The following is a 23,955-nucleotide window of genomic DNA, read 5'->3' on the forward strand; positions in this document are numbered from 1 at the left end:
ACTCTGACACTGATAAGTGGTAATAATAATTGTAGAAATGAAAAAGAAGAAAAAAATCCAGGGACACAAGGCAAATCTGTTTTAGAAGTGGATGAAGAGATATTATGATCCCTAAATGAGAAGAACGTCATGCTACTTTAATCCATTTTAACATTCAATCTATTTTCATTAATGGCATCCTGCAAAATCAAAATTTCAGTAGACCAAATGAGTAAGCAATGGGTACACCACCCTTCTTGAGCCTCTGATTCCCTCTCTTTCCCCAGGGGAAGACATGTAGAATTCTGATCTCTGTTTTTCCACTAATTTCTTTTATTTTCTAACCAATTAGGTACTTTTATTCTCAACAAGCTTGGGAGATGTCTCTACAAGACTGCTACAAGGAGTTCATTACTCTTATCCATGTTCTCTTCACTTCATTACCTTGTTAGCAACGACACTTATAACACTGGTCCAGATTCCCCAGGCAAAGGACAAAAATGCGAATAGCAGTGCCATTGGCAAGGAAAAGGAATATCAACCAAAGAAAATCAATAGGCAGTATGGTTGTATGACCTTATTAACAATAACTTCTGTCTTTAAACATTACTAGGTGTCAGACATTTTACAAGTGTTATCTTTTATTTTCAGAAGAAATCCATAAAGCAAGTATGACCACTACCTTACAGATGAGGACACTAAGGTTCAAAGAGCTTATTTAGAAGTGAGATAAATAGCAAGTGAACTTCATAAAATTTGAGGTCAGAGTTATCTGATCCCAAACATATACATTTTTCCATCTCACGACCACATACCATTGTAAGAAGAAAAGATAGCATACTGGGAGCCTGGACAGCCTCGTCCAAGATCTAGTGGCAAGTAGTTACCTGACATTGGGGCCATTAGTGTGTGTAGCATAATAACTTTTCAGGTTACTACTTTATATACACACACACACACAAACACATATACACACACACATACATATATATATATGTATATATAATATGTATATGTATAAAATTTTATATATTGCATATATATAATATATATACAATGTTTTATATATTGTATATATAAAATTTCTCTAAATATATGGAACACTTAATATGTACTTGCCAATATTGTAGCAAGGAAACTAAAACCATAAATAAGACTGAAGTCCTGTCTTTGGAGTTTTATGATTACCCCACTATGAGAAGGGGAAAAGTAATGTTTGATATCTTCAAATATCAGACCAAATTTAGGTTTTTTTTCTTTTTGTACTAAGGATTGAACTCAGGGGCACATTACCATTCAGCTACATCCCCATCCCTTTTTTTATTTTATTATTTTATTTGGAGATGAGGGCCTCACTGAGTTGCTGAGACTGATCTTGAACTTGGTATTCTCTTGCTTCGGTTTCCCAAGTTGCTGGGATTATAAGTGTATACAACAAAACCTGGCTTAGATTTCATGATTTAAAGCTTAGTTGACATATCAAGTATCAAACTGCTGTAGACTACCAGCAGAAGCTTTGCTCCTGAGAACTTAAGTTTAAATAACATTAGGTAGTGTCAGTCTTTTTTAACTTTTAAGATAATTATATTGGAAACTGAATATTGTCCACACCCCCTACTTCTACTATTTGCAACTGTCAGTAAGAAGCAAGAGCATACACTGTCCCATCCATTCATTCCCTCATATGAGGAAAGAAAGGGAAATTCAGGTTCATTATGCAAGAATCCAGAGGCCATGTTTTCTCTCTCCTATGGGACACACTTATCTTTGAAACAAAATGGGAAACCAATGTCATTCTGAGAAAGAAAGGGTTGGATAAGGAGGCTTCTCATATTTTTATCATCATCATCATCATCATCCTTTAGTACTGTTCTTGAAATATACTTATTGAGATATTATTATATAACAGGCATACCTTCTGCATTATCACCTAATTTTCCAAAGAGGATTTATGTTAAAATACACCTGTATTTTAATTGAGATACCTAAAGTTCAGCAATTAAGCAATTTTTCTACTCACATTAGTTAAAAGTGGACTTAGAGTATGAACCCAGGACTGATTCCAAAGCCTGACTTATAAGAAATTCATGATTAAAGCCTTACTTATCTTTCTACTTTAAACCCACGAAGTCTGAAGAGACAAGTCTTTGATGTGGGAAAAAGCAGTGTGTTCTCTTATAATTCCTCATGTTTGTCCTCAAAAAATAAAATGTGGCAGGGTTAATTGGGAATATGGAATCTGACCAGTAATGTCTGCCTTTCACTGCCAACTCTGCTACCTACTAGGCTTATGTTATTGGGCAAGTCATCTATGGCTTGACTTTCTCATCTATAAAATTATAAGTAATGAGAGTACCTGATGTGATAAAAAAGAAGTTAACCTAAAAACAAGCTTAGACTTGGAACACAGCAGTGCATTATTTAATAATACTAATGATAACTACTAGGTTTTATTATAATCTTAGTATTAGTGTATCATAAACTTTATGCCATTATTAGTCTGATTATTTGGTTATAATGGGGAAAACCTAGTATTTAGCTTTGGAGAACTTTCATATTCCTAACCATACCCTGATAATATCCCTTAGAGAAAAGTAGCTTTTAAATTAAGCAAGATTTATAGCAGGGATTTTTAACTTGTTCATTTGTGTCACTATCAATATGGCCAACCGCATTATGTGGCCCATAGTAATGATCAATAACTTTGTTTGAAGACAATTAATTTGAACTTTTTATCAATAATAGTCATGCTCCATACCTTCTGGTCAACCATACAAAACATCCTTTACTAAAGCAGACAGGCAAAGATGGTAAGTCTGGTACTTTGCAAGGCCACCCCTCTTAGAAACAGATTTGCAATTGCTCCACCCAGCTGAGAACAGTCTGTATTTGGAAGCAACATATCATCGATACTTTTGCTTCATTCATTTTTTACCTGTTAGTAACACAGAACAGACAAGTGAGGATATCAAATGAGTAACTCAAGGGCATGTTGTTCAAAGAGTGCTTTTGCTCTTAGAAAAAACAGTCAACTTTTACAGAGCAGCAGAGTATGAAGGAGGCCTGGGCCCCTATCATGAAGTGATTCATTTAAGAAATAGAAATAAAATTGCATCTTAAATCAGAAGATAATACACATTTCTGTTGCATGAGGAGAAACTAAATCATCTATTGAGCTTATCCATGAGGAAAAATGCAGTTCATTACTTTAAAAAGAAATAATAACAAAAAAATCCCATATAACCCAGCCGCAATTCATCGTTGGTTATCTATGAAGTAGAAAATAGAAGATGTGTATTTAGGAGTTGGGATAAATACTGAAATCTAAAATTTCAGGATGCTTTAAAACACGCCATTTACTACATGGTTCAGATGGTCAGATTAGATTAATGAATGTGAAGTATTTTATTACTCCAGAAAATTGTGTCATTAAGAATTACTTGGACACAATTTTGAAAAATTAAACACAATTTTATAATCTAAGTCAGGAGGAGTCAGTGGTTTGGGATCTTTTTATTTCCTAAAGATCTATATATAGCCATAAACAAAGCAAAATATTATTAAAGACACCTATGCATTTAAATGAAATGCTTTTTATTGGAGTGTTATGGAGCTATGAACTTGTTCACAGGAAGTAGCATGCATTTCTTCAAGGAGTATCTCTCAACTGTTATATTTTTCTGTTACAACACGTTTGAACTGTTGATGCACACAGGCATGATTCTTTCCCAAGATTATACATGACTCCTAGCCTACTTCAGTGACGTCATCACCTTTCATCCTGCTTGAAAAAGAAAGCAAAATGCAAATGAGAAAAGTGGTGGTATTATTGGATTGGTTGATTTTTCCCTCTCACAGTCCACTTCTCTCAGGTGATGCATCTCAACTTCCTTTTGAGAAATAACCTTTCCTTGTTTTCAACAAAGGTGGCTAACACTAAGTCAACTTCCCCTGTGTAACCATAGTGGGAAGATAATCCAGACTTGGCATTCAGGGTGTTTCAAACACCTGGACATTGTGATAGCTGTGATTGTCAGTCGGCACAAATTGATATTCAGAAATTCAGTCCCAGGGCTCCCCTTTCCCTCGCCTTAGTTGGGGACCTGGAGGAAACTTCTCCCCTACCTGATTATCAGCTTCGTGTCCATTGAAGCTCTGGTCCCCTAGCCCCGCCTCGCTGCCTCCATTGTGGGTCCTAAATGAGTCGATCTTTCCAGGAATGAACCAGATGTTTATGAAACCAGCGACCTACCTGAGGATGATCAAGCAAAGTTTGATGTGGATCTGGAGGAGCTGACCAGCACAAGTGTGGACACATCATTGTCAATCCCAGTGCTGCCTATGACAAGTTCAAGGACCAGAGAGTGGGGACAAAGGGACTTGATTTCTCAGATCGCATTGGAAAAACCAAGAGGACAGGATATGAGTCTGGAGAATACGAGATGCTTGGAGAGGGTCTGGGAGTGAAGGAGACACCTCAGCAAAAGTACCAGCGACTACTGCTTGAGGTCTGAGAGTTGACAACTGAAGTTGAGAAAATCAAGATAACAGTGAAGGAGTCAGCCACTGAGAAGAAGCTGACCCCTGTGGTGCTGATTAAACAGCTGGCATCCCTGAAGCAGGAGCTGATTGTTGCTCACCTGGAAAAGTTGCTGGGACCAGATGCCACCATCAACCTCACTGACATGGTGGAGCTTTGGCTAAACATCTACTGTTGCAGTTGAAAGCAAAAAAGAACAGCTCAGGATGCCCACAGACAGCAGCCTCCTCACTTATGAACTACATTCTGGGTCTGAGCAGGACAAATTACCTCAAGCTGCCAAAGTTACAGAACTTGAGACGTGTCTGACAGGAGGCAACTATACACTGTGATCAGAATGGTCAGAATCCCCTTTTGGCAGATCTGCAGGGAGCCTATCTTATGGAGACTTTAGAACTGTTGCAGGCAAAGGTGAGTGCCTTGGACTTTGTAGTTTTAGACCAAGTAGAGGCCCAGGTACAGAGTGTCCTGGGGAAGGTGAATGAGACTGCCAAGCATAAAGCCTCTGTGGAGGATGCAGATAACACAAAGCAAGGTGCACCAACTATACGAAACCATGCAGCATGGGAGCCTCATTGCTTCCACCCTTCCTGAGCTAGTACAGAGACTTGTTACCATTCAAACAGCTGCAAGAACAAGTCATGCAGTTTGGTCAGCTCCTGACACATATTGATACTACCCAGCAGCTGATTGTCAGTTCTCTCAAAGACAATTCCATCCTCTTGACTCAGGTGCAGACAACCATTCATGAAAACCTGACCATGGTTGAGGGGAATTTTGCCAGCATTGACAAGCAGATGAAGAAGGTGGGGAAGTGAGCACCTTTGGGAAGTGGAGATCAAGGGTAGCCCCTGCTCTTCTAAACTCTTAACAGCTTACATAGTGTTTCCCTTCATTATAACTATTAAAATCCCATCCCATTTGACACTGGGGGCAAGGGTTCTTCTTACATGTGGGGTTTATACCCCTCCCCTGATGAATACAGAGTGGTAGTTGGGGGATATTAAATGTGGGCTCCTCTTAGACCCAGGGAAGGAAGAAATGCCCAGCTTCATGCCAGGTCCTGGCCAAAACTGCTTTGCCTAGTGTAGGGGGGGGGTTTGAGCCCTGGCTTCCAACAAAGTTTTTATGGCTGACTATAATACTGTACAGCTGTTTCTGACCATTAAATGCTGTTGTATTCTGTATATTAAAAAAAAAAAAAAAAAAAAAGAAAACACAAAATTCAATCCCAGAACTTCTCCTGGAACTTTTAAAATGAAGGGCTTTCTTTCCATATAGGATGCAGAACTGGTAGTATTTAAGACTGGAGTGGCTGATTGTCCCATTGTTACCACTGAAATCCTACCTGAAAGTGACACTCCACAAAGAGCTAAGCAGAGTCAAACATGGGAGTAGGAAACAGACTGAGAAGGACTTGGATTATGATGACATTGGAGCTTTTAACTCAGCAGAATCATATGCCTTGCAACTCTCATTTTCACCAAGTATTGTAAACTCTTTTTGCTGTCATTGTTTATGCTGGTAAGAACTTGATACACCCTTGGGACAGTGCTAATTGACAGTGAGTCACATTCACTTATTCATAACTCACTATGTTTCAGAACTGCTCATTAGGAGCACATTTGTACAGATCCTTAGAAGTTACCTTTGCAGTCACTTTCAAGACACAGTAGAAGTGAATCAGTAGTCTTTTATGTTCTATAGTCTTTAACACTCAGAAATCATCAAAACTAACATTTATTGAGCATATGCTAAATACCAAGTACTTTGAATATAAAGTTTCATAGAATCCTTACACAGTTCCGTGCATCAAATGAATGATATTCTCATTTTATAAATGCAGTAAATTAATCAGAGTCACATAACAGAAATTTTGGGAAAGGAAGAGATATCAACATAAGTCAGTTTGTCCCTACAAAATTAAGCATCTTTCACTATAGTTTTGTTTCTCAGTTTAGTATTGACTGTGCCAGATTTGAATCATAAGAACAAACTGTGCACAAAATCAAAAAGGTATTAGAGAAAAGTCTTCTCAAATGAGCACTTTGAAGGACCCACTTTTTATTTATGTGCATAAATTCTCCTGTGTTTTCTCATATAGCAGTCTTACCTTCCCCTCTACAAGATTTTAAGAACAGGACAAATAATGTCTCAACGGCCTACAATATTCTTAAGTAGCATAGGACAATGTCAATAGATTGGACATCCTAAAATGTAATTCTTCATTAAAACCAAAACATAACTTTAATGCCTACATCTGCTATGCTTTATGGTGAAAAACAAACAGAAACAACAAATAAAATACATATTAAAATGATAATAAAGTGATATATTGTATTAAAATTAGCAAAAAATTCTGCTGAGATTTCACCCAGAGGCTTGATTTCACTGAGATTTGAAACTCAAATTTAAATTCCTCCTATATTCAGGAAATTAAAAAGAAAAAAAAGGAGAAATGGACATTGATAGCACCAGATGACACTGGTAGTACTGAAATTGGTAGCACCTATTGGCACTTGGCAGAATAATAACAAACCTTACCAGTATGAAAACTTCCCAATATCTTAGTCTCCAGATTCCTCCTACTAGTTAATTTCTACTAAGTATGGGTAAGTGCATGTGTAAAGAAGTAGAAACAGGCTACCATGGGAAAGTACTAGAAAGTAGCAAGTAACAGATTTAGATCTCAAGTCATTAGATACTAGAATTAGCAGAGTCAGAAAGTTTAACAGCCATTAGTGAAATGTTTAAAGAGAGGAAAAGTTGGAAACAAATAAGAAATGAGCAGGGACAAGAGAGTATCTTAATGGAATGGTATTTTAGAGAAAGAAAAAGAACAACAGGTAACTTTAAGAAATTAAAGACATATTAATGAAAAATAATGCATCCAATAGGTCAGAGGGTACTAGGCATACATGAAGAATCAATTATTTGAAGATAAAACCAAATAATTGCCCATAATGCAAGCTATTGTGTCAAAGATTAAAAATTATTATGAAAGGAGAGTAACAGATATGAGGACAGAATTAGAAATTCAAAGAATTAATTATCCAATACTGAACTAAAATAATTGAATAGAGAAGATGTGAAAGAAAATATTTGTTATGTTGAGAATTTCTAAAGACTAATGAATATATATAGATGAATAATACATATGAACTAGATACATAGGCACATGTGAACTAATTAATAGATTCAGGAAGCCTAACAGATCAAGTACAGTACTTAAAAATTTCAATAACCAGACATCTGATTATAAAACTATAGAAAACCAGAGAAAATGAGATGATCTTAAAAGTAGCTTAGTGGGGGTAGAGGTGGTCAGAGCACTTGCAAAAGCAGGACCTGATAACAGGCATTTCAACAACAGCAACTGAAATCAGAAGACAAGAGTGAAGTGGTATGTTTGTGAATATTTAAAACTGGCTCTTCAGGGGGAAGAGACGGGGAGCATCCTGGCATGCAGGGTTTTGATTTTCACAGTATAAGCACCCCCAGTATCCATAATGCAAGGTACCAAGTAACACTGTGACATCACAGAATGCAGAGCCAGAGAAAGATGTGTTTTGTGCCTAATGTGAACCAGCATTGTCTCCACCACAACTTGAAACATTTTTTCAATATCTGAAGGAAAGTCTCCTTCAGCGTTGAATTGCATGTCTAGCAAAATTGTCTTCTAAGATGAAGGTGAAATAAACCCCCTTTTTTTTTAAGATAAAATTGACAATCAAGGAAACTTCACACGGGAAAAAGATAACTGAAAGGATTTGGTTCAGAAAGAAGAAAATCAAATATGGTAGAAAGTAGAAAGTAGGCACAGGAAGGAACTGGAAATAAAAAGTTAGTGACAGTATTAGCAAATCAAAATTTAAACAGTTTCTACAGAAAAATATAATAATTAGGAGGGGGAAATTGGATAAGAAGTAAACAAAAGTACATCCCAAATTGCTTATTATTGATTGATTCATTTACCTGTCACTTGGGAAACTAAAATTGACCTGTTCTAGACTTACAGCACTTAGGTTTCTGGATCCACATTTTATCCTAGAAATTATTTACCTTTTCTCAGTCTAGAGGGCCAGTGAAACATCTAGTCATTTCCCTTCTTTATCAATTCTTTCTACGGTTGAGCAGTTATGATAGCATGGGGCACTCTCTGAGGCTGTTTTCCAGAGACTTCCTGTCTCTTGCAAGTTGACATGCTGTAGTGGAGCCACTGTGGCTTCTGGATTCTTGCTCACATCAGTAGGTAAGAAACAATCCCCCTGAGTGCTCCATTACTCCAATCAGAACTGCTAAAGCAATCATTCCAGAAGGGCCTGACAAAATCCACACTGTAAATTCTGACAGAATTTCATAAGAAGAAAGTTCCTTGTGCTAAGGTTATTCCCCCTTAAAATGCATAAACTTATCAGTGTTTTCTGCACTGTATTGTGACTGATAGAGTGACAAAGAACATGAGAGAATCATAGAAAACTTGATCAATAGAATATAAGGGGACAGAAAGAGCTCCACCTGTACAAGCAATCTGAAAATATGAAAGGACCAGCACTTGCTGATATGAAAAGCAGAGATGGCCAGATAAATTTAAAAATCAAAATTCAGCAGCATGTTCTTCATCAGATCATATATAGGGTTTAAAGAAAATATAGGGCTTAAAGAAAAAGAAAGTTTGAAAGGACAAGACAATAAAAGATAGACCAGTCAAACAGTAACCAAGGCAAAGCTCTAATAGCTATATCATTAATAGACAAAATAGATTTAATCTCAGAAGACATTATAAAAGTTAAAAGAGATCATTTATGTGTGATAAATGTTCAGTTAATCGAGAAGATATAAAAATTTCAATTTTGCATGTACGTAATAAATACCTTTTTGTAGAAAAGTGAAAATTCACAAAACTTACAATAGAAAAAAAATCCACTATTATATTAGATCCTGATCATTTTTCAATCATCCAATTTCTTTACTTTATGTCTTCAAGTAAAATACAAGTAAATTAAAATAAAAAAGTGAAAGCTTTCAAATAAATTCATTTAAAAATTAAGTAAAAATCATATTATTCAATTGCTTACCAATTTACCTCCTCAAGTGTCTATACAGCTATAAATCCCATTCTCCACTCTAGTCATATATGCATTTTAGCATTTTCTGTATCAGAAATTTTAGTCCTAAATCTTTGATATCAAGGGAAGAAAAGGTCCAGATTTGAACCACTAAAATTCTCAATGAATGTAATTTATTTATTCATTTATTTTAGCAAAGCACATTGCACAGGTTACAGTAGAACAACAGACCTGTGACTTTACCCAGGACAAGTGACCTTATAGTCCTGAACTCCACTGCTGGGGAAAAGTTATAATTGAGCCGGAACTGCTGGTCCATCTGTTTGAAAACAGAAAACAAAGGTCCATCAGCCAAGGTCCTCAGGTAAAGGGCATAAAACACACTCATCTGAACTCAACTCCCCTGGGATCTTCTCTCAGGAGAGATTAGAAATTTCGAACTAATTTTCTCATAATGTATACAAAATACTTCTTTCTTCATTGTGAAATATTGGCTTTCACAGATATCTCCCCAGAAATTCTATAGAACTTTTGACAGGTATTTATCTTCTCACTGAGAATTTCACACCAAATTCTTTGCTGTAAACAAGTAAATAAACAAACCTGCGGAGGCACTTTCTGTATGGTGTTAACACTGAATGGGAATAGGCAGTAATTTCCCATTGCTCTCCACTTCTCCCCTTTTGTCCTCAGGGTCACCACAGGTCTCCTTTCTGCCCTAATTCTGACCTGGTCTCATCAAGGTGTGGATTGAGGGATGCCCTGGCAAAGGACTGTAGTTTGAACATTTGGCTCCGGGAAGAGAGACTAACTGGGCAGATGCCAGGGACATAATTGGCAGACCACTCATACTTTGCAAAATTGAACAAAAGTCACTATTGTGGTTGGCTGGACTGCATTTCTAGGGTCTTCAGAGATCCTTCCTTGTCTCCATTGCTAATTGCAGCACTACCTGTTTCCCCTCTTCCTTGTTCCTAGGCAGCACTCCCCATCAGTTATGGTTTGGATATGAGGTATCCCCCAAAAGCTCATGTGTGAGACAGGGCCAAAAGGTTCAGAGGAGAAGTGATTCGGTTGTAAGAGTTTTCAACCAATCAGTGAATAATCCCCTGATAGGGATTAACTGAGTGGTAACCAAAGTGGTAGGATGTGACTGGAGGAGGTGAGAATTGGGGTGAAGCTTTGGGTATATATTTGTATCTGGCCAGTGGACTCTCTGCTTCCTGATCACCATGATGTGAGCTGCTTCCCTCCACCACCTTCTCTCACCATGATGTTCAGCCTCACCTCGAGCCCTGAGGAATGGAAATGGCCTTCTATGGACTAAGATCTCTGAAATTGTGAACCCTCAAATAAACTTCTCCTCTTCAATTGTTCTGGTCAGATATTTTAGTCACAGTGGCAAAATAGCTGACTAAACACCATCCATCACCACTCTTTTTTTAGTCTACTCAAATCTAACTTGTTTCTTCCAGACTCTACTCTTATATCTATATAATGCTACCCATAGAAACACTGCTTGTTATCTTGACTTCACCTGTAAGAAGAGGAAACTAAGACCTCCTAGGCTGTGTGCCTACCTTTGCACATCTCAGGGAGCAGCAGATCTGGGACTAATATCCAATCTTTCCATTTCCCTTCTTCCTTGACTTTCTTTCTATACCTGTTTACTCTTAGTGATTCTTCTCAGTAATCTCCTGGTCCTGAGGCAGTTTCTTCTATGGCAGAAATCACTGGCTATGAACTATGGTACATGATCGCATGCTTTATTACCATTTTATGAAAGAAATTGCTCTGTAATATTTACAACTTATTGAACAATTGTATGTATGAGACATGATACTAATGCATACTTCCAAAGTTATTTCTCTCTGGAATACTATGAATTAGGTTTTATTATCTCCATGTTACAGACGGAGAGATTGATGTCACAGAGATCAATGACTTGACCATTGTCATCTGGGTCACCCAACATAAGACATTATGTCTGTTTTACTTGTCATACCTCAATAAGTATTTGAGAAACTTGTAAATGATCACTGTATCCATTTTTGAATCTCTAGTATATACTTTGAATACTTTGAAATAACTGACTATGGTATGCCAGACTGTAAGGACCCCATAAGTTCACTTCATTCTGAAGGTTTCTGTGGGTTCATGAGATTAGCTACCTTCTTTTTCATTTTTACCATGACTTTTTCTGTTTCTAACCTTGCATTTAATATATTGCAGTATAATGATCTAACTCTCTCTCTGTCTCCTGACATTAACTTATTGGCTCTTTGAGGGCTCAGATCACATATATCCACATGTTTTCTGTAGGTCATAGCACAGCAACTGGCAAAGTTTGCTGAGTTATACTGAACATCCTGTATTGCTTTTTCTTCTATCTGGTGAGCTATGAAGACGGAGTTCATCAAAGTACAAGGGTATCCCTGGTGTGCCCCACACCTTTAGCTACAACAGAAGGTATTCAGCACTCTTGGTTCACAATTTTTCATCTGTTTAATTCTCATGGGTTTGGATTCATCCCTTGCCCCAGAGGAGTTTTCTTCCTGTTTTCTTGTAGAGATCTCTCCTGCCTCCTTCTACTCTATTTTCAGGGCTCTCCTTTCCAGCAGGAGACAGGACACTTCCCCTCATGCTTTACTGCCCAGGTAGGAGAAGGGTTAAATTGAACAATGATTTCCTGCCAAGTGAAGAGTAGTAGCAGGATTCTCAGAACTGTAGGCTGAGTTGAGATTCCTCTGGTATCTCACCTCATCACCAGACCTCCTCACCTCATCACCAGGCCCAGTAGGGCCAGTTTACATCCACAAGTATTTCCCTGGACAATGAACCTCTGCTCAAATGGCACACATGGAAGAGCCAATTGTCCAAGAACCTGAGCTATTCCTGCCTTACTGTTTTTCTTCCGACTCCTTTGTACTTTAACCAGATGACAAATGAAGGAGAGAAGTGGGTAAGTGATACTCAAACAGGCTTTTAGTAAAATGAGTGTCTATAAAAGGTGTGAGAGGAAGTGGGATGACTCAAAGAAGTCTTCACATTACTAATGCACTGTGAATGCCTTGGGGGAATGATTCCAGTCCTGGCATAGAGGAAGGGCACCTGCACGCTAATACTGTGTGTTAGTCAGCTTTTTGTTACTATGACCAAAATACCTGAGAAGAACAACTTGGAGGAGAAAAATTTTATTTTGGTTCATAGTTTCATAGGTTCTGTATATAGTTGACTAACTTCAAGGCAGGAGCATTGTGGAGGAAGATAGAAGAAAGCTGTCAGCTCATGGCAGCCAGGAAAGAGAGAATGGAGAGTGTCAGGGAGAGACACAGTTGAAGCCACTCCTCCAGTGACCTACTTCCTCCATCCATGCACCCTGCCTATAATTTTCAGTTGTTCACTCAGCTACCAGGGCATTAATCCAGCAAAGGGATTGATCCACTTGTGAGGTCAGAGGCCTAATTATTGCCTAAAACCTATATCTCTGAACCTTACAGTGGATCATGCTTAAAAAAACATTAGCTTTGGAAGGGATATTCCAGATTCAAACCATAATATACTGGTTCAGGTGTTGAGTTACCTATCTGAAAAATTAAGCAAATGCCTAGGGCAAAAATAAAATAAAAGGGGGGTACACAAAGATTTCTTTATAGGACTCCATTGTCTATGATATGGACTAAGAAATTTTTGAGGTAGCTAGTGGGAAATGCATCATTTTTGTCACTCTTCCTTATGTCTATTTTATTATTTAGTATTGTTTTGCTCTGTATTTACAATTGGTGAAGTACTGTAGTCTTTTAAGCCTTAAATTTAAAGTTTTCATTGTGGTCTAGAGAAAGTCTGCTAATCTCAGAACCAAGAACACCAAGTATCCTTATCAAGTTATTAAATAAATGGGGAAAGGAGGATAATGGAAAAATCTTTTTTGAGCAAGGTCTAGATGCAGTACTTTGTGTGTGGTCCTTTAGATACATTCTTTCATATAATCTTTACAAGGTCTGACTCAGACTGGTTGTATTCATCCTCATATATATATATATATATATATATATGTATATATATATATATGGAGAGAGATAGAGATAGAGAGAGAGAGAGAGAGAGAGAGAGAGAGAGAGAGAGAGATACAGTTGTAGACACAGATATATAAGTAGACTCAAGGTCAGAAAGATGAGTAACTTTTCTAAGATCACAGATCATAAGTGACAGAGCATGATTCTCACTTGAGCCTGTGTCCCTCCAGGGATGCTTCTTAGCCTCAGGATCTTCATCTCTCAAAGGAAAGTATTAGAGAGTTGGTTTAAGACAATGAGTCCTTCTTTACAGCTTAGTATTCTGTTGACCTTTGGTTAAACTGACTTAATCTGTATAATATTATCAGTGCATTTTATATAATGACACTGAAGTTCACCTTTACCACCAGGGCATGGGGTGGAAGTTGCATATGAGCCTTAAAATATTCTAGACAGGGATAGGGATATAGCACAGTAGTAAAGTGCTCGCCTAGCATGTATGAGGCCCTGGGTTTGATCCCAGCATTGCCCAGACCCAACAAACAAACAAAACAAAATCACTAGCCAATTCCAAGTCTCAAATCATTGCCAAGAGTTCTCATTCTGGGCAGCAAGCCCAGGCCCCATGTTCTCCTTTCCATGGTCACAGAGAGCAGAGTTGATGAGACTCAAGGCCAGGTGTTGTGGGGGAATATAGTTTTAGAGACTGCAGTGTAGCTGGATGCTTATAGTGATAGCTGTTCCCTCTCCTCTAGCAGTTTCTGGGTAGTACCTGAGACCTCCCCCACAGGGGTGGGAGTGAGGCAGGGATGTAATACTAACCTGCTCCTCTAGGTTTTCACTAAAGTGCTTGTTCTAGTGGGTAGAAGAGGAAGAGCTCTAAATTGGGTGAGGGAAATGAAAGTTACAGGGACAAAAGTGTGTTTTGTTCCTGTGCCATTAAACTTACTTAAAGTTAAAAGCAAAAGTCTTTGCCTGACCTTCTTTTTGCTGCTTCAGTACTTTGGAAATAACATGTTTTCATCAAATATGTGCTTATTACTGAGTACAAATTATTTAGATGGAAGAGGGAAAAAAAATGTACCCTTATTGTCCTATCTGTTTTTGTGGAAAAGAAAAAAAGAAAAAGAAAGGAAGATAAAACAGACCTATGTTCAAATGGCCAAGAGAGCACTCCCCAGTTTTTCCATGGTGTTCACAGTCAAAACAAAGTCAGAAGAGAAGTCATCATAACTATTTTTTTCATACCCTGTTTGGCCCCAACCTAAAATTGCTCACAGATTGCCCCTCTACTTATCTAAGGAGTAAATGTTAGAGGTAAACCCATTAAATTCTGATAACTCTAGATTTACTTGAACCACATATTTGACAATTATTCCTGAACTTCTATTTACTTCAGATAAGTAATAGCCATTCTTCTATATTCCACAGCCAAAAGTTTACCCAATGCTGCCAATGCTACTTCTCTGAACTTTCTCAGATTTTTTTCTCATTGGCTCCCACACTGCACTAGTTATGGCTCCCATGATCTCTTCCTGGTTTTGGATTTATATCTCCACACTCCCAAATATGTCTTTCAATCCAATGATCACAGGGAAGCCACAAAAGTGGCAATTCAGCCATGCTACTCCCATTCATAAAATCCAGTGGTTTCCCTCCCCTTCTAGACAAGGTCAGTTCAATCTCCTTCACATGGGAACTTCAGCCCTGTGAAATTCATCCATGTAGTTCAAAAATATTTACTGAGAACTTTTATATGTCAAACACTGCTTGGTAATGTTGGGGTTCTGTGATAATGGAGGCATACAAAAATCCCTGTTCTCATAAAACTTACATTTTAGAGGATAGAGATCAGACAGTAAATTCTATAAATAAGTAAACTCCATTGTATGTTGCATAGCATCAGGTGATAAGAGAAAACAGTAAGGCAGGCTAGGGTAGTGGAAGCTTAGGGTTTAAGTTAAGGAGACAGGTTTCAATATGCCAAAACTGAAGTTAGATATGCATTTGGGATTAATTCATCCGCATAGACATGACATTTGAAAATGGGAAGCTGAATGAGATGAGCTGATGAGAAAGTGTGCCTACAGAACAGAATGAATCTGAAGTCCTAGTGTGCTCTAGTGGATATAGCTTAAACAGATGAGGGAGAACCAATTAGAGACCAGAATGACTCACAGAGGCAGAAAAATGACAGGCAAGAAGGGTATCTTGCAAGCAATTGAGATGTCAGTTAAGTCCCAAGAATGGAGACAAATCATTGTGTCAATGCTACTGAGAGGAAAAGTAAAAGTGAGACCAAGACACAACCACTGGTTTCTGCAGTATTAGGTCACTGGTGACTCAAGAAGTACAATTTTGGTGCAGCCCAGTGGGGGAGCATCATTTGTGTGGGTTTAAGGAAAAGTAATGGGTAATTTGAAAACTAAATATAAGAGCAACATTTCCAAAAAAAATCAGACAATGAAATAAGAGAAAAAATGGGACAGTCTATGAAGTCAGGTAGGAAAGATATTTCTTCCACTGACCCAGAAAGATTTTTGTTTGATAGTTTGTTTGTTTTGCTTTGGTTGTTAATGCATGTGATAATTGCCTGTCTTATGCTTTGGGGAGCCATTTAATAGAGCTGAAAAAATAGTAAAAAGGCATAGAAGAGAATGCTAGAGTGAGGTTTGTGGGCAGGCTATGAGATCTGTCCCACTGGTAGTACGATTCTCTAGAATCATGAACCATTCAAATTCAGCAACAGAAAGGAGAGAGCAAAAGACATAGGTGCAAGTAGGTGCATAATATGCCACTGAAAGTGTATGGACATTCTCTTCTGAATGCTACATTGTTCACAAAAGAAGAAAGCAAAGTTATGTGCCAATAGTGGAGATGAAATTACAATTGTTAGTGTTATAAGAAGAGTTTAAAATGGCCAGGTTGCAAAACAGGAGAATGGATGGCTTAAAAAATATGGAGTGATTGTTAGATTTCATGGGTCCCTTGAGGTTATTATTGAAGAGGGGATAGTCTAGACTCTGCCTATTCTTTGCTGTGACTGACCCTCACGTACTGTCTGACCTATGTGCAATGACAACTAAAATTTCATAGAATGCCACACACTATCCTCTTCCAGAAAACTCTTCCAGTACTCATGTGGACCCTCATTCTGGGCCCTTCCCTCCCTCTTCTCCAACTAGTCAATTCCTATTCAACCTTCAAGGGTTGGTTTTCTCCTAACTTCCTCTAGAAGGTGTATGGTTTGGATGTGGTGTCCCCCAAAAGCACATGTATGAAACAGTGCAAGGTTTGGAGGATAAATTATTGGGTTATAATATTACCTACTCAGTGAATTGATCTGTGATGGGATTAACTGCGTGGTAATGGAGGCAGGTGGGGTGTGACTGGAGGAAGAAGTTCATTGGGTGCGTGGCTACAGGGTATATATTTTGTATCCGGAGAGTGGATTTTTCCCTCTTTCTGCTTTCTGATCATTATGTGAACTGATTCCCTTTGCCACACTTTTCTGCCATAATGTCCTGACTCACCTTGAACCCAAGGAATGGAGCCAGCCACTTATGGACTGAGACCTCTGAAACCGTGAGCCCCTAAATAAACCTTTCCTCCTCTACATTTGTTCTGGTCAGATCTTACAGTCTCAGCAGTGAGAAAGCTGACTAAAACAGGAGGTAGTACTGAGATCCATTTGTGACCTGTGCCCCACTCACCTGTCCCATATCACCTGTGCTCACTACCCCATAGCTCTTAGCACATTTTGTGAGTCCTCTTTCCTATGTGCCTTCCCCACTATAATCTACTTATCAAACTCAAGCAAATGTTAGAGTTACCTTCTGCTTACCCCTCTGGAATAGTTTTGGAATATGTAGATCTACGCGTGAGGCTTGAGATTTTACATTGCTAATGCGGTCCCCGGGGTGATGCTGAAGCTAGTGGGAAGTGAGAGCGCATCCTCTGAGAGCCTCTGTGAGCGTTGGTCCAAGACTGAGGCCTTGTGCTGCATATTGATAACCCCAGCACTTGGCTCTGCACTTGGCTTAGGTCAGAAGCTCAGAATAGCTTGACTGAGGAGACATCGCACCTTGGAAGAGTAGAAAGAACGAAAGCAAGGTACCTGAATGGCAAGCTCTCTCCCCTCTCGGTTAATCTTCAGATGGTGCATCTTTCTATTGGCAAAGTTCTCTACATCGATGGTGAATACATGTGTTTCTTCCTTGCCTAGCTGATAGCGAACCTGTAAACTTCCTTGAAAGAAAAAAAATAAAAATCAGAATTAAGAATAGTAATTACAAAATGCAGAGGCATGGTCAGACTGTCATTTTAACTAGTTGCTTCCATTTTCTAGGGACTCATGTCTCATTCTAGTCACAATTTAAACTTTTAAAATATATTATATGTGTTCATCATGGTCCAAATAGCAAATTTAAAGCATGTGTTTATGGTGTGTTATCAGTAATTAAAAAGTCAGTTTGAAAAACAAACCCATCACGAACTCGATTTGTGATTGGACTGTGAGAAATTTTAGTAAAAGATAGTTAAGATATTTTTTTGTTCTGTTAACTTCCTACAACTTCTTGTATCTCTCTTCTTCCCACTGGCCTTCATCCTTTTAGATTTAAAAAGAAGAGGAAAAGTTCCTGGCGTTCTCATCTGCTGATATAAAATGCCTCTGATGATTGTTGTGTGGTGTGGTTAGGGTACAGTGACCCATTTTAACCCCTTATGGTCCATGGGGACATTCAAATTTCACTAGGATAGTGTTTTTCAAATAGCTGTTCATTATCCTCTGGAGGTTAGGAAATCAATTTAAGGCATCTCAGTCGACATTTCTTACAAAACGGAACAGAATTGGAAAGGAAATATGAGAATCCCAAAAGACATATTAAGGACAAGAAGGGAATTAGTTTTGTGAGGAGAGGAAGGAGAGAGAGAGACAGAGAGAGAGAAGGAGGGATAGGAAATATGACATCGCAATGCAAAATGATTACTTATGGACCATATTTTTAAAAGTCTGAAAATCATTCTGTATGAGAAAACCAATGTGGGGAAGAATAAACATTTATTGAGTGGCTACTTTTTCATATATGATTTTTATTTTACCCTCTCTCTAACATGATTGGCTGAGGCAGTTGAGCCCGAGTAGCCCAAGTGTACAGAGCATGTCCTTTATTTTCCCACTCCAAGGGTCATCTGCTCTGGTGTCATTGGAGGCCTTACACACAGATCCCAAAAACTTTTTGTGGGCATACAGAGGGACAGGAAAACTTGCAATCAAGGAATAGTGTCATAAGCTGAGGTCATTAGACAGAAAGGTACATTTACTCAAATTTGGTCCAAGAAGCATTAAGGTGACTCTTCCTGATCCCTTTAGTCTGTCATTCTCCAGAAATATCTTCTTGACTTTCCCAATCCATATTTTTCCTAAACTGCCACAGGACAACAATAGGTTCATGAGTAAACCATATGTCCGTGACTGATCTCAGGGCTTACCCAAGCACTGGAACTTTCTTTTTTCTTTTTTCTTCTTTCTCGCTCTCTCCCCCTCTCCTCTCCCTCTCTCTCTCTCTCTCTCTCTCTCTCTCTCTCTCTCCACCCTGCTCTCTCCCTCTTGCCCTCCTTTCTTCCCACTCCTTCCCTCCCAGATGGTTTTAAAAATAAATTTCTTCTTGTGAAATTTCAGAGTGCATAAATGTGAAATAACATTTCAAAATAGTCTAAGACTAAATGGAACAAAATGATTTGGGGCGATAATACCATCACCCAACAGTCAGTCAACAGACAAAGCTTTATATAGCTAAATCTGCTTTTTTCTGGATCCTTCTAATTCTAAGAACTTGGATATTTTAATGTTTAATTTGACCCAATAAAGTAAATCAGTGTGTGATAATTATATGCCAGGCATGGTGATAAATACCACATTCTTCAGGCTATTTGGATTCCTTACTGTTATGGTAATTTATGCTTGCACAGGTGTTATTTACATATTTTTCCGTTTTAGAAATTGCTTCCATTTTATACATCTTTACTAACAAGGACTTCACAATCATCCCTCTTAGGTATCAGTAATCTCCGTTACTCTGAGGTATCTTAGGTATCAGTCCCTTTCCATTACAGTACTCTGAAGCATCTCCAGCATCCTAATTTGTGATGAAAACACTTTAACTAGTTCTTTTAATGCCCAGTACTTCTTAACTTCTCAGAAATTCCGATGACATCCATGCCCCTCAAAGTACCACAATACCATATTCTGAAACCCCTTGTTAACTCATTTTCCCAGACTCCTAAGAGGAGAAAATTCAATCCAGAACTTTTTAAAATAAATCTTTGGGAGGCATGGGGGTGAGATGAGAAGGATCGTGGATTGGTGCAAGGAATGAATTAATCACCTTCTGCAGCATCTTCTTCAGCTGTTTGGTCAGGGAACTAAGAGGCTGCCCTCTGGAGATTTAGCAGGTCACTGAGACTCCTGTCCAGTACTTTCAAGTTCACTTGTCTCTGCAGAATCCTCAGTCCCAGAGCTAATTCTCCTTTTCTCTGACCCTCCTCTGCCTCTCTTATTTGCTTCATCTGCCTACTTCCATCTTCTCTATAGTGTTTCCCAGTCCTATTCACATGTAGACTTGCACCAATGGTAAAAACAGCAATTTACAGTCCTGTATACCATGGACTGACAAAAAATAAACTAACTGTCCTAACAGAGAGTGCATTAGAATTTTGCTAATACATTGTTATTTATTTCTCTTCTATTTGGTCTCAATAGTTTTTTTTTTCTTTTGTTAATATTTATTAACACCACTACAATATAAAGATCACCTATTATTTTGCATGTGCGTATGGATAGAGATAAGATGTTCACAATCTGTAAATTAAAAATAAATCTGATTTGCTTCTCATTTGGGTTGTTTTTTTCCAAATATGCTCTTGGAATACATATATTTATAATGGAATGACCTTTTGTTAACAGTAAGTAACTTATAAAAATTTTAAAGTGTCCTATTAATATTGGTGCACTCAAGTTATATCTAGCTTCTTTTTCTTTTTTAAAAATGTTTTCAGGCAAAATCCATACCATTTTATTTAGAACTAAATACCAATATTATCAATGTCATTTAAAAGAAACAAAAGTAGAAAATCTATATGTTTTTTTAAAGTGACTTAAACATAACAATAAGTAATCTTCTTTCAAGGGAAGGTAATCACATTCTGATAACATTTCTCTGAATTTTCTGGACTGAGCTATATTCCCTGGCTTAGTAGACAAATTTCATCATGATTGGCTTCCTGTTCACTATTCTGCTTTCATTTGAAAGATTGTTTTTATTTTCTTGATTTTAAAGTTAAAGAAAAAAAAAAAACAAAAACAAACAGAGGTTCTGTGAAGTGAGTAACTTTTCAATGTGCAGAGTCAGATTTAGAAACTAAATCTAGCTGTTTCTAAAGATCACAAGTTTCCTCTAGACCACAATAGCCCTGAGTGATCATCTTTGACCAGAATGGTTTCCATGATGATCTTTCTGGTTAGATTTTCTACCACTAAACTTCAGACTGCAGCACAAAGTTGTCTCTTCCAGGAAGCACTCTCTGGCTTCTATAGGCTGACCTTGCTCCAGTAGGCTCTCTGATCACCTTTGTTAAAAAATGTACTGTGTGTTGTCTATTTGCAGATTCCTCACATTTATCTGTAAACTCCTAGGAGCTCAGGATGTGTCTTATCCATCTTTCATTTCCAGGGTTTGGTCCATGTTGAGCACTCCATAAATTGGAGGGGCTAGGGAACAACCCAATTCTGGGTAGCACTTATGTTCAGTAAGACCAGAGACCAATCATTCTGAGATATTGTCTCACCAAATTGGTCTAGAATTGTGTGTTCATCTACCTGGAAAATCCCAAAGGTGGCATGCCAAAGGAACTCAACAATTCCTGGTGGTCCCATCTGGAGTTGAGCAGAACCTACACTGGTTTAGCCTCCTCACCTGTGTCTGAGAATGTCAGGTCTCAGGAAATTCATTAGGTTTGCATGTCACCAACTGTCATGAGTGTCATACTTCTTGTCAGTATTTAGGGTTCCATACCTCTGAATTTGCCTTATATTATAAATCCAGTTTTTGAAATATATTTCAAATCAGAAGACTTTATTCAAGTGGGAACTAGCAACGAAACAGATAAACTTGGAGTTGCTTGAGTGGGATTAAGGACTAAGAGAGCCGCTCTGTCACTGTTACTGCCTTGTCCCCTTCCATCCTGTCCCTACCCCACAGCCTCATTTGACCAACAGAATTCCTTAGTTTCTCAGGAGGACAGTGGAAAATACTTGCCCCTTCAAAGAGACAACTCATACCACTGGGACTTAGTAACATCTTCCCTAGACAACTTATTATATTACTGATGTGAGTCCCACAAGCCAGAACCCAGAGCACAGCCCCTCTCTCAGGCCTGATCCTTGGTACCCTCACACTCCAGACGACACATCTGACAAGTTTATCACTGAGTCTGATTAGGCTTTAAGTTGATCAATGATGACTCTGTACATGTCCAGGTAGACAAAACTGACTCAGGAAAGAGCCCTATAGGTTACAGAGAAACTGTGCTTACTTTGGGAGATGTTGAGCCTGCTTTCAAAGATGCCCTAATAATCAGAAAAGGAAATCAAGTAGTTTGTAGCAAGGTATTTTGCTATTTATATCCCGTTATAAATCAAGAATTGAAAAGTCAAAATAATATTCAGTTTGTCATCTCAAATAGATCTTAGGTAAAGATCCTTGTCCCTTTGTTGTTCAAGAATACCATTTTCTGTTTTACTGTCTCACATTTAGTATACCTATTCTAACCTGTCTCCCACACTTACCATTAGTGTGTGCATTATAAGACATAGTTGGCCATGTGACTATAGTACCTAAAAGATCCCAGGGATTCCTAATGCTTCATGATGTTTAACTTCTTAACCTTATATTCTTACTCTTCCAATGTCATCACATACATATTGTTCATATGTTAATTTCACCTGAGCACTCTGTATCCTCCCCCCAAAAACTGTTCTTCCTCTATGAATCTGTATGACTTTGCTTAGTCTTATTTTTGTTTTCTTCTCAGCTGAACAGACCCCTCCACACTGCTTTCATATGAATGTCTGGCACACTACCCTGCATTGTTGAGACCCAGTTCTTGTGGCCCAGATCTCCACTTGCGCCTATGACTAACACTAGTTTTCTTCACGTTATTGTCACTGTTCCCATTTTGTAATAACAATCTCAATTTATGATGGCTCCTTTGTCTTTCTCCTTCTCTTGAGTTCAAACTCTCCAGGATGTATATTTGCTTTTTTTCATCATTGTATCTACAAGGTATAGTATATGGCCTATCTTAGTATACAGAATACATTTATTGAATAAAATAACCACTCTGCAGAATGTTATCACCACATTCCCCAAATTAAATGAATGTTTATTCAATGTTTGCTCTGTATAAGACACCAGAGAAACAAATAGCCATATAAAATATTTCTATCTTTCAAGAGTTTGAAAGAGACTAAAGCAACTGACATACCTTGTGTGATAATGTGCCCACTATGTATCAGATATTTTACCTGGTGTATGAGGTCAAACTGGAATGTCCCTCAAAGATTCACGTGTAGAAGACTTAGTTCTCAGTGCACCTGTGTTCAGTGGGGGAATTTTACAAAATGATTTAACATGAGGGCTCTGAACTCATCAATGGATTAAGCAATTGATGGATTCATAGTTGGATGTTTTTATTGGGAGGCAATGGAACCTGTAGGACGTGGGGTCTAATTGGATGACATTGGTCACTGGGGGAGTGCCCTAAAATGGATACTTTTTATAACCATTTTCTCATTTTCTCTCTCTGCTTTCTAGCTTCCATTAAGTGAAGAATTTTGCTCTGCATTGCCCTTCCACCATCATGCATTGCCTCATCACAGGTCTAAAATCATAGAGTCAACTAACTGTGGACTAAAACTCTGAAATCATGAAACAAAATAAATCTTTCCTCCTCTAAGTTGATTTTCTCTGGCATTTTATCATGGCATTGAAAAGACAACCTATGCACCTTGCACTAAATATAATTATTTTTCAACTCCTAACATTAGGAAATGGAATTTCAGGGATCCTGAAGAGGGAAGGCAATCTTGAAGAAAGAACTAAAGATATCACATCTGTTACTTTCAAACGTATTGCAAAACAACAATAATCAAAATAGCATGGTACTAGTATTATAACAGACAAATAGACCAATGGAACAAAATAGAGAACTCAAAAATAAATCCACATGATATGGCAAAATCATCCTTGAGAAGGGTACCCAGAATAAACAAAGGGGTAAAGAAGAGTTT

General features: G+C 38.0%; 1 protein-coding gene and 1 pseudogene across 1 annotated transcript in view; one reads left to right on the plus strand and one right to left on the minus strand.

Annotated features, from left to right (window-relative positions):
* Cntnap5 (contactin associated protein family member 5) overlaps positions 1 to 23,955 on the minus strand; it is a 772,002-nt gene that overhangs the window by 34,003 nt on the left and 714,044 nt on the right. Inside the window, exons 20-21 of the mRNA XM_047547046.1 lie at positions 17,722 to 17,852; positions 9,820 to 9,907 (exon numbers count right to left, since the gene is read on the minus strand). Of these exons, the coding sequence (XP_047403002.1) occupies positions 9,820 to 9,907; positions 17,722 to 17,852 (219 nt within the window). The remainder of the gene's footprint in view (positions 1 to 9,819; positions 9,908 to 17,721; positions 17,853 to 23,955) is intronic.
* Positions 4,256 to 5,337, plus strand: LOC124980952 (dynactin subunit 2-like; annotated as a pseudogene).

Source organism: Sciurus carolinensis, chromosome 3, assembly GCF_902686445.1.
Source record: "Sciurus carolinensis chromosome 3, mSciCar1.2, whole genome shotgun sequence".
NCBI classification, from domain to species: domain Eukaryota; kingdom Metazoa; phylum Chordata; class Mammalia; order Rodentia; family Sciuridae; genus Sciurus; species Sciurus carolinensis.